Source organism: Taurulus bubalis (genome assembly GCF_910589615.1).
Source record: "Taurulus bubalis genome assembly, chromosome: 7".
Lineage (NCBI taxonomy): Eukaryota > Metazoa > Chordata > Actinopteri > Perciformes > Cottidae > Taurulus > Taurulus bubalis.
This window is the reverse complement of record NC_136595.1, coordinates 28,945,209-28,957,558: the sequence shown is the minus strand read 5'-3', so window position 1 is coordinate 28,957,558 and position 12,350 is coordinate 28,945,209. Positions and strand designations below refer to the sequence as shown.

The following is a 12,350-nucleotide window of genomic DNA, read 5'->3' as shown; positions in this document are numbered from 1 at the left end:
CTTGTAATCAAACTATTGTCTCATTCATTTGAGTCATTTAAGGTTTACTGTATGCTTTGTGTTCTCATTGTTAGTTTAAATACTACATTTACTCACTTTTTACTGTTTACACCCAGATTTCACTAAATGTTTGCAAATGAAAAGTCATGAAGTCCACTGGTCAGAATGTGTCTGAACCCTGATCAAAACATCCACAAACATTCTTCAGTCTTTGAGTTTCCTGAGCTCAGAATGAGACGTTTAGGAAGCTGGTCTTCTACACAGCGTCCATGTTCCTACGGTTGCGATCTGCAGCGTCACCACCAGATGGAGCCAGATCCGGCACACTGGCCTCACATGACCGTCCCGGTCGATCGGAGGCCCGAAAAGACAATCTGGACACGCAGTATGTTTTATGAACACTTTTAATGGTTATTTACATATAATGTTGCAATTTACCACTGATAGTGTATGCTGATTAAACATAAACATAAACAGGACTGCGTTTGGGTTTCATTTTGTACATTCACAGTCAGTCTGGATGGAGCAGCTGCGTTATTGTGCATGAAATATACTGAACAGAAGATCAATACGTTTTCTGGGGGAATCAAAACATCCCTCTTTCTTCTAAGGCTGTAAAAAAGCCTTTTTTTGCATACACAATATATCCGTGCGTGTATATATACATACTGAAGTAGTTTCATGTTGAAATAGACTCAAAGCATACACACACAAACATTTGCTGCATCCGACACAATTGTGTACACAATTTGACACATTATAACGATGATAAACGGATGTATAAATTTATATAAACATGGTCCTTTGAAAAGTGTCCCTCTACGATGCTCAATGAAAAATCGTTTCCTGTAAAGTCCTCCGGCGTCTCTCGCGCTACTGGACCTTTTTGTCCTTGTCGGCCACCACTTCTGACAGGTCCTCGGGTCGTATGGACTTCACCTTGGCCTCCATGTCCGTGACCCTCTGCTTCATCCTCGACTGGCCGGAGCTAAACTCCACCATCAGCTGGGCGAACTTGGTCTGCATGAGGTCCAGGTTGCCCTGCAGCTTGACGATCTTCTCCTCCAGGTCTTTGGGGTCGGCGCCGGCGTTGGCGATGGCCTCGTCGATCAGGTTGTCCTTCATCAGGATGGCTTTGCCCTTCTCCTCCAGAGCCTTCTTTGCATCCGGATACTCTGTGAGCGCCTCCACCAGGTCGTCTTTGGACAAGGCGAAGAGGTCCGAGTAGCCAACGCTGCGGATGTTGGCCGTTCTCCTGTTTCCCGCTTTGCTGCCCTTGATGCCCAAGATACTGATCTCCCCGAAGTAGGCGCCATCGCTGAGCACCACGAACTGAGTGACCCCGTCGTCGGCCACCACGGCCAGCTTCCCCTCCTTGATGATGTACATCTCCCGGCCGATGTCCCCCTTCTTGCAGATGTAGTCGCCGGGACTGAACACCTGCGGCTGCAGCTTGAGCACCAACTCAATCAGCAGACCGGCTTCGCAACCCTGGAAAATGCGAACTTTTTTCAGCGTGTCGAGATGGACGTTGATGGCGATCTCGGCCTTGAGCTTGTCCGGGAGGTTCTTCAAAACCTCCTTCTCGTCGCAGGTCTTCTTCTCGGTCCACAGGTAGTCGAACCACTTGATGACCCTGGCCTCCAGGTCTTTGGTGACCTTCCGGAACTGCATGTACTGCTTTATGGAGTCGATCTTCGCCTGGAACTCGGCGCGGGAGGCGTTCATGTTGGAGATCATGGCGCCAACGTTACCAACGATAGAGGCAAAGATCAGCACGCCCGTGAGGAAGTCGGCAATGACGAAGACAAATTCCACGTCCCTGACTGGTGCGGGGGTCTCTCCGATGGTGGTGAGGGTCAGTGTGGACCAGTACAGGGAGTAGATGTACTTCCTGGCCAGGCGGCCGTGCTCGGGGTGGCTGATGTTGGGATACACCCACGTGTCGGTTCCAAAACCGATGGTTTTCGAAATGGCAAAGAACATACAAGCGTTCCAGTGGATAATAACCAGGATGTAAAGTACAAGGTTGCTGATACGGAACATGTTCGGGAAGCTGGTTCTGGTTTCAGTCCGTTCAAAGAACTCAAAAAGCCTCGAGATTTTGCAAAGACGGTTGAATCTGAACTCCGGGTTGTTGTATCCGAATTTCAGAAACAGCAGATCGGTGGGTATCATTGAGATCATGTCGTATTTGAACTGAGAGGTTGTTCTGTATTTACTTCTAAGTTTCGTGGCATCCTTCACCAGCAGGCCTTGTTCCAGGTAACCTGGGGGACAAACACAGCATTAGGAGTCCAGAACCGCAATCACACAAACTGGTGTTCATCACAGAAACAGAACCGGAGTAGAACGGAAACTGTTTCACCTGGACGAGTACAATTGCACTTTGCTATCTTTTCTGTAACGAGTGTGCAACCATGAAAGCAATGTGGAATTAGCACGCTATCTGCTATCTTTTCTGACTCTCCAACTAGTTACCCAACTCGCTGGTTTATTCCACCATGCTTTAAAGCGACAGTACACTGGTTACAGAAAGACTCCAATGTGATTTCCTACGCTGTGAGATCAAATTGTACTTATTTTCTCTGCACTGAGCGCTTTGTAACGTTAGTCTGTTTATTAGAAGTGGGCGTAGTCATCGTGACGTCCTCTTCTGATATAAAGTCTGTGGTTCTAACTTTGCAGACAATCCCTGATCTTAATGACATCACCTCTGGTTCTCCTTCCCTCATCAGCTCCCTCATCCATAGATACCGGTTCACTTCCTGTGTCTTTAAACCTTGTCTCAAAGCTTGCAGCTTTCGTCTAGTTTTTTTAAACTGATCATGTTTGATTTAGATTGGTCCTGTTCACTCCTAATTCTACGGTGCACATGTTTAAACCCGGTCTTGAATCCCACCTGTTCTCGATCTGACGAACGTATCCGTGAAGTAGATGAAGTCGGTGGTGTAGTCCAGGAAGAGCCAGAGGTTAGTGTACGTTTCCTGGAGATCGTTAAAACAGGATCTGGAAGACAAGGACACGTTGTTAGATGAAGAGAAAAGGCCACGAGGGACCAGTGGAAGCTTTAGATGGACAATAATACCTTGTGACGATCATCATGAGGTTGTAGAACACTGGGCCTGCGATGACGGTCAGCCACTTGTAGTACTGGTCTGTGGCTGGATCCATGATCCAGATCTCTTTCCTGAAGACAACTCAACATTACTTTGTGTTGCAGGAATTAAAGTGTTCAGACAGGAAGTACGAGACAGACTTCATTGTGTCTTCTAGTCCCAGCAGACGCATTGTCTCTAATGGTGTACTTACGGTGGCTCCTCTTTCTTTTTATCATCTTTCTTATCATCTTTCTTCTCATCTTTCTTCTCCTCTTTCTTCTCCTCCTTCTTCTCCTCCTTCTTCTCCTCGTCCTTCTTGTTCTCGTCCTTCTTGTTCTCGTCCTTCTTCTCCTCCTCCTTTTTATCATCTTTTTTAATCTCCTCCTTTTTGTCCTCTTTTTTGCTACAAACCATAAGTTTAGTTTAATGGTGGTGGAAAAGGCCCACGAGGGTCTACCGGACTACAGGAAGGGGGGCTAGTGGAGGGTTCTCAGTTTTGGGATTCTTTGTTGGAAGATCGGTGCAGGTCATGCATTCGTCCAGCAGATGGCATCGAAACAATACACGTATGTCGATGGGTAAGTTTCCATGTCTTCTTTACCGTTATCACTACCGCTGCATTTAATAAGCATTCAGTCTCCTGGAGGTTAAACCAGTACAACCCACACCATGACCTGCAACACAAAGGTTCTGTCTGTCTAATGCCGGAGGAAACAGCACACAGGAAGAGGAAGTAAAGGAGGTGTTTAAAGGACCTTTCGCTCTATTTACTACCAGAATGAACCACGTTAGCTGCATGATACAAACCGTGCTACTGATGACTCTAACAAATCTACTATTCTACTATACTACTCTATTTGCTCACACTTACTCGTCTGTGTTGTTGCAGTTATTCATGTTGTAAGTCGCTAGCGGCCACTTACTGCCCAGACTTTGAAAAGAAGCAAAAGACAGAGAACCCTCACAGTGTGAAATAATAAATTCGTCGGCTACTTAGCCTAGCGTGCTAACCCCGTCGTGCTTCCACGTAACACGGGTCACAGAAAACAATCCAGTCAAAGCAAAGTTCTTTCCCAAGCCGTGACAACATACAGAGTTTGGATGAAGCAGAAAGTTGTTTTAGACATTTAGCGGCTGGCTAGTTAGTTAGCTTCCATGCTAACATTACACTGTTTGCACAAAATGAGGCCAACAACGTGCTGGTGCCACTGGGTTTCTCCTCAGCCCTCTGAGCCCACCTCAATGAGAGGAGAGCAGGTGGGAGCTGCGGAGACGTGCTAGCTAACTAGCCAGCCGGCTAACTAGCCAGCCGGCCTCTGGGGGCAGAGACCAATTTCCCCAAGGGGATCAATAAAAGATAATTTCTTCTTCTTCTCTCCAGAGATCCCGTTAGCTCTCCTGGCGGTCAAGTTTGCCAGCGGAGTCGGCTAATACGTTCCCATTACTTAATGCTAACTTTCTTAAGCTACACTAGCGGTCTCAGAGGGTGAGTGACTGAACATATTGAGAAAAACTCATATTGTCTTCAGCCATTTTAGAAAAAAAACAAGCAAACAAAACGTGCTAGCCGGCGTTAGCGAACGTTTTCAGAAAATGAATCTGCTTCCACAAAAACGCCTTTACCAACTGGACAGAAAGCAGCAGAACTGGTGGTAGAGTTCAGCTTCTCCTTCATTTAAACTATTGACTCTTCAGTAGCGTACAATTCATTGACTCCATGACTGTTTCACTACGATGACTTTAGCACCGCTTTGGCTCCTCAAAGCTTTGAGGAATGCTAGTTGCTCCCGGATGCAGACGGTGGACCGTGTGGTACTTACTTCCTCTTGGGGGTCGCGCCGCTGTGGCCGGCGGATCGAGCGTTGCTCTCTGGACCGGAGACGTCCGTGAGCTCGGGGCCTCTGAAGCGCTCGAGGAACGAGTCGCGCCTCTGGATCTGGGGGTTCGCTCTGTGAGGCGCCCAGTTCCACAGCATGAAGAAGAAGTAAGAGAGCCTGGAAGGTTAGCAGCAGGGAAACAGAGCAAAGGGACAACCGTCTATTCTAGGACTGGAAATGCAGTACTTGTACATCTTGTACTTGAGTCAATGACCTTTCTGCAGACGCTCACCTGGCCGTGGCCCCGGCCCCCCTGAAGGGGCCTCCGTGGGACTCTGAGGACGCCGGCGTCTTCGAGCCGTCTTCACGAAGAGACGCAGCCCTGCAAGACAGCGGGCGGGGAAGCGTTACGGCGACATGAAGACCAGGACATCGTTTATTTCACTAGTCACTCAGTCCCAGCGTGAGAACGCAGCAAAGTATTTAGAGAACGCTATTGTGGTCGAAATGTAGTAAACCTTTTGGAAACCACCCTATTTTTAGGCCTTTCCTCTAAAATGTCATCTCCAAACTAAAAAGGGTGTATCTCTGCAACCACTAGGGCTATTTGAATAATGTGGGCGTTATAATAAAAGGTACACATGTGAGATGTTGTTCAGATGTGTAAATATCAGTCTATATGTTACTCGTTTAGAGTAAATGAAGATGAGACACAGAACCAACTGAAAAGGTTTCAGGTCCGCCTATAAAAAAAATCACTTTCAGGATGATTATTTCTTTGAAATGATGCAGCTGTAAGGTCCAACTCTAACCCAAATCATAACTCAATATGTGAACATTCTCTAACCCAAATCATAGCTCAATATGTGAACATTCTCTAACCCAAATCATAACTCAATATGTGAACATTCTCTAACCCAAATCATAGCTCAATATGTGAACATTCTCTAACCCAAATCATAGCTCAAAATGTGAACATTCTCTAACCCAAATCATAGCTCAATATGTGAACATTCTCTAACCCAAATCATAACTCAATATGTGAACATTCTCTAACCCAAATCATAGCTCAATATGTGAACATTCTCTCTGCAAAGGTTGACTTTGATAAAGTGAAGCAGAACAAAGTTAGAGAGGGTTTAGAACAGAGAACATTCAGGCGAGGACTCCAACATTTGCATTTGGGCACATTTGTGACTTTTGAATGTTCTCATGGACCAAACCATATATTCACTTGTATATTACTTATGGTGTTCAATACATCCAAATACAGAAGTTTGGGCTTTTTTTCATAAAACAAGCTATGATTGACAGTTGTATATAACAGTCGCTCAGTCTCCCCCTTAGGGGATTGGTTTCTGAGAGGTATAGGAAGGCGGACCTGCTGTCTCCATTCTCGATGACGGCGAGCTCGTCGTCGTCCGGCCGGCTGGAGAAGGACTCGCAGCCGATCCGCGCCATGGTGGCGTCCGCTGCGGCACAGAAATCACAAACAGCACATTGTGAAAGCTGCGTTGTGTTACGTGTTGTGTTTACTGAAGGCAGCTCTGTGTGGGTCTGAGAGTACGGGGCCTAAGAATAGCGCCTCATTAAGTCCTTAACACTTAAAGGATCAGCGCCGCTCTTTGGGGACGATCAGCTGCCGGTTAAATAATAAGCTCTGGCTTACAGGTGGACAGAGTCGCTGCCTTCAGGCGGCAGGTTAAGTCCACCAGGTCTCTGAGAGCTGCACTCAGGGGTCAGAGGTCAGGCTGGAGAACGTCTCCTGAGAAGTCTCCACAAACACAGGCTGCCTTTCATAATGATGCTCTATGTGTACTCCTGATGCTCTATGTGTACTCCTGATGCTCTATGTGTACTCCTGATGTTCTTTGTATACTCCTGATGCTCTATGTGTACTCCTGATGCTCTATGTGTACTCCTGATGCTCTATGTATACTCCTGATGCTCTATGTGTACTCCTGATGCTCTATGTGTACTCCTGATGCTCTATGTGTACTCCTGATGCTCTATGTGTACTCCTGATGCTTTGTGTACTTGTGATGCTCAATGTGTACTCCTGATGCTCTTTGTGTACTGGTGATGCTCTTTGTGTACTGGTGATGCTCTTTGTGTAATCCTGTGTACTCCTGATGCTCTATGTGTACTCCTGATGCTCTTTGTATACTCCTAATGCTCGATGTGTACTCCTGATGCTTTGTGTACTTGTGATGCTCTATGTGTACTCCTGATGCTCTTTGTGTACTGCTGTGTACTCCTGATGCTCTTTGTGTACTGGTGATGCTCTTTGTATACTCCTAATGCTCTATGTGTACTCCTGATGCTCTTTGTGTACTGCTGTGTACTCCTGATGCTCTTTGTGTACTGGTGATGCTCTTTGTATACTCCTAATGCTCTATGTGTACTCCTGATGCTCTTTGTGTACTGCTGTGTACTGGTGATGCTCTTTGTGTACTCCTGATGCTCTTTGTGTACTGGTGATGCTCTTTGTGTAATCCTGTGTACTCCCAATGCTCTTTGTGTACTCCTGATGCTCTGTCTGTACTGGTGATGCTCTTTCTGTACTGGTGATGCTCTTTCTGTACTGGTGATGCTCTTTCTGTACTGGTGATGCTCTGTCTATACTGGTGATGCTCTTTCTGTACTGGTGATGCTCTGTCTATACTGGTGATGCTCTTTCTGTACTCCTGATGCTCTGTCTATACTGGTGATGCTCTTTGTGTACTCCTGATGCTCTGTCTATACTGGTGATGCTCTTTCTGTACTGGTGATGCTCTTTCTGTACTGGTGATGACAGCACTGGTGGGTTCTGGGGAACACTCCTCGATGTTCTCTCTGCTGGTAAAAGATGACTCTGTGGTTGTAACACGTGCACACGTGTAGCTTAGTGCTAATGCTAATTAACCCCGCCCCCTGGATCAGATCACAGAGGAGCAGGTGGAGTGATGTCATGTGATGTTTTTCTGTGTTTGCTTTCAAGCACTATGACCAAAAGCCACGGACCAGAGGATGATATATGTGTATACACACACATATATATATATATATATATATATATATATATATATATATAAATATATATATATATATATATATATATATATATATATATATATATATATATATATATATATATATATGTATGTATGTATGTATGTATGTATGTATGTATATATATATATATATATATATATATATATATATATATATATATATATATACTTGTATCATATTAAGATCTAAAAGCCCTCATGATGATTGATTTGAATGAAGATATATAATATAGCACGTAACATTAAAGTTAAGTGGTGCTCCGAGCCTCATATTGTAATAACACATGATTATTGATTATGAATTTTTTGATCCAGCAGTGTTTATAACTGTCCACTAAACGCGCAGTACATCGTCATGATCCTCATTTAATCCATCAATAATGTAAACTACTTTGTTATTTTTAATAGATTAAATTCCTAAATGTTAATTTCTCCATAATCTCCTACAAAAAGCCTCTTCCAGGCGCGCGCACGTTTACCTGGTGGTGCGGCCCCGTGACCTGCGTCCCGCGCGGAGGACTCACCGTGAGCCCGCTGCCCGGAGCCCGCTGCCCGGAGCCCGGGGCCCGGAGCCCGCTGCCCGGAGCCCGCTGCCCGGAGCCCGGTGCCCGGAGCCCGCTGCCCGGAGCCCGCTGCCCGGAGCCCGCTGCCCGGAGCCCGCTGCCCGGAGCCCGCTGCCCGGAGCCCGCTGCCCGCCTCAGGAGCGCCTCACGCGGCCCGTTGCTCTCCGACACAACACGGGGTCGCTCTCCGGTCGCTTCTCTGTAACTCCATCTTCAGAATGACTTCTTCACGTCCTTCGCTCCAGGAGATCGACGCCGGCCGTCTTTGATTGACAGCAGCGGCTCTGCTGCACGAGGACGCTGCTGCTGAGCCACAGGTGCCGGATCAGCAGGGGGCGGAGACCTCCATGATGGAGTCCATCACTGGAGTCCATCACTGTAGTCCGTCACTGGAGTCCATCACTGTTCATCACTGTTCATGACTGTAGTCCATCACTGTTCATGACTGTAGTCCATCACTGTTCATGACTGTAGTTCATGACTGTTCATGACTGTTCATGACTGTAGTTCATGACTGTTCATGACTGTTCATGACTGTAGTTCATGACTGTAGTTCATGACTGTTCATGACTGTAGTTCATGACTGTTCATGACTGTAGTTCATGACTGTAGTTCATCACTGTTCATGACTGTAGTTCATCACTGTTCATGACTGTAGTTCATGACTGTTCATGACTGTTCATGACTGTAGTTCATGACTGTAGTTCATGACTGTTCATGACTGTAGTCCATCACTGTTCATGACTGTAGTTCATGACTGTTCATGACTGTTCATGACTGTAGTTCATGACTGTAGTTCATGACTGTTCATGACTGTAGTCCATCACTGTTCATGACTGTAGTCCATCACTGTTCATGACTGTAGTTCATGACTGTTCATGACTGTTCATGACTGTAGTTCATGACTGTAGTTCATGACTGTTCATGACTGTAGTTCATGACTGTTCATGACTGTAGTTCATGACTGTAGTTCATCACTGTTCATGACTGTAGTCCATCACTGTTCATGACTGTAGTTCATGACTGTTCATGACTGTTCATGACTGTAGTTCATGACTGTAGTTCATGACTGTTCATGACTGTAGTCCATCACTGTTCATGACTGTAGTTCATGACTGTAGTCCATCACTGTTCATGACTGTAGTTCATGACTGTAGTCCATCACTGTTCATGACTGTAGTCCATCACTGTTCATGACTGTAGTTCATGACTGTAGTTCATGACTGTTCATGACTGTAGTTCATGACTGTAGTCCATGACTGTTCATGACTGTAGTCCATCACTGTTCATGACTGTAGTTCATCACTGTTCATGACTGTAGTCCATCACTGTTCATGACTGTAGTTCATCACTGTTCATGACTGTAGTTCATGACTGTAGTCCATGACTGTTCATGACTGTAGTCCATGACTGTTCATGACTGTAGTTCATGACTGTAGTCCATGACTGTTCATGACTGTAGTCCATGACTGTTCATGACTGTAGTCCATCACTGTTCATGACTGTAGTCCATGACTGTTCATGACTGTAGTCCATCACTGTTCATGACTGTAGTTCATCACTGTTCATGACTGTAGTTCATGACTGTAGTCCATGACTGTTCATGACTGTAGTTCATGACTGTAGTTCATCACTGTTCATGACTGTAGTCCATCACTGTTCATGACTGTAGTTCATGACTGTAGTCCATCACTGTTCATGACTGTAGTTCATGACTGTAGTTCATCACTGTTCATGACTGTAGTTCATGACTGTAGTCCATGACTGTTCATGACTGTAGTTCATGACTGTAGTCCATGACTGTTCATGACTGTAGTTCATGACTGTAGTCCATCACTGTTCATGACTGTAGTTCATGACTGTAGTCCATGACTGTTCATGACTGTAGTTCATGACTGTAGTCCATCACTGTTCATGACTGTAGTCCATCACTGTAGTCCATCACTGTTCATTACTGTAGTCCATGACTGTTCATAACTGCCCATTACTGTAGTCCATGACTGTTCATAACTGTCCATGACTGTAGTCCATCACTGTTGTCCATGACTGTTCATGACTGTAGTCCATCACTGTTAATTACTGTAGTCCATGACTGTTCATGACTGTAGTTCATGACTGTTCATAACTGTTCATGACTGTAGTCCATGACTGTTCATAACTGTTCATGACTGTAGTCCATCACTGTAGTCCATGACTGTTCATTACTGTAGTCCATGATGGAGTCCATCACTGTTCATCACTGTAGTCCATGACTGTTCATCACTGTAGTCCATGATGGAGTCCATCACTGTAGTCCATGACTGTTCATTACTGTAGTCCATGATTGTTCATGACTGTAGTCCATGATGGAGTCCATCACTGTTCATCACTGTAGTCCATGACTGTTCATCACTGTAGTCCATGATGGAGTCCATCACTGTAGTCCATGACTGTTCATTACTGTAGTCCATGATTGTTCATGACTGTAGTCCATGATGGAGTCCATCACTGTTCATCACTGTAGTCCATGACTGTTCATTACTGTAGTCCATGATTGTTCATGACTGTAGTCCATGATGGAGTCCATCACTGTTCATCACTGTAGTCCATCACTGTTCATTACTGTAGTCCATGACTGTTCATGACTGTAGTCCATCACTGTAGTCCATGACTGTTCATGACTGTAGTCCATGATGGAGTCCATCACTGTTCATCACTGTAGTCCATGACTGTTCATCACTGTAGTCCATGATGGAGTCCATCACTGTTCATTACTGTAGTCCATGACTGTTCATGACTGTAGTCCATCACTGTAGTCCATGACTGTTCATGACTGTAGTCCATGATGGAGTCCATGACTGTTCATCACTGTAGTCCATGATGGAGTCCATCACTGTTCATTACTGTAGTCCATTACTGTTCATCACTGTAGTCCATGACTGTTCATGACTGTAGTCCATCACTGTAGTCCATGACTGTTCATTACTGTAGTCCATCACTGTTGATGACTGTAGTCCATGACTGTAGTCCATGATGGAGTCCATGACTGTTCATGACTGTAGTCCATCACTGTAGTCCATGACTGTAGTCCATCACTGTAGTCCATGATGGAGTCCATGACTGTTCATTACTGTAGTCCATCACTATAGTCTATGACTGTTAATTACTGTAGTCCATCACTATAGTCTATGACTGTTCATTACTGTAGTCCATCACTGTTCATTACTGTAGTCATCACTGTTTATTACTGGAGTCCATCACTGTTCATGACTGTAGTCCATCACTGTTCATTACTGTAGCCCATGATGGAGTCCATAACTGTTAATTACTGTAGTCCATCACTGTTAATTACTGTAGTCCATGACTGTTCATGACTGTAGTCCATCACTGTAGTCCATGACTAAACCATCACTAGTCCATCACTGGAATCCATCACTGGAGTTCATGACTGTAGTTCATCACTAGACCATTACTAGTCCATCACTAGACAATCACTGTAGTCCATCACTAGTCTATCACTAGACCATCACTGTAGTCCATCACTTGTCCATCACTAGACCATCACTAGACCATCACTAGTCCATCACTAGTCTATCACTAGTCTATCACTAGACCATCACTAGTCTATCACTAGACCATCACTAGACCATCACTAGTCCATCACTAGACGATCACTGTAGTCCATCACTAGTCTATCACTAGACCATCACTGTAGTCCATCACTTGTCCATCACTAGACCATCACTAGACCATCACTAGTCCATCACTAGTCTATCACTAGTCTATCACTAGACCATCACTAGTCCATCACTAGTCTATCACTAGACCATCACTAGA

The 12,350-nt window shown here is 45.1% G+C and overlaps 1 protein-coding gene across 1 annotated transcript; it reads right to left on the bottom strand.

Annotated features, from left to right (window-relative positions):
• Positions 1-873: 873 nt before the first annotated feature.
• cnga3a (cyclic nucleotide gated channel subunit alpha 3a) lies at positions 874-6,379 on the bottom strand (the record flags this gene model as incomplete). The annotated part of the gene is made up of 8 exons (XM_079220882.1): positions 874-2,270; positions 2,903-3,009; positions 3,089-3,190; positions 3,313-3,504; positions 3,973-4,032; positions 4,922-5,095; positions 5,211-5,300; positions 6,300-6,379. The coding sequence occupies 8 exons, from the start codon at positions 6,377-6,379 to the stop codon at positions 874-876; spliced, it is 2,202 nt and encodes a 733-aa protein (XP_079077008.1).
• Between the last annotated feature and the right edge of the window lie 5,971 nt (positions 6,380-12,350).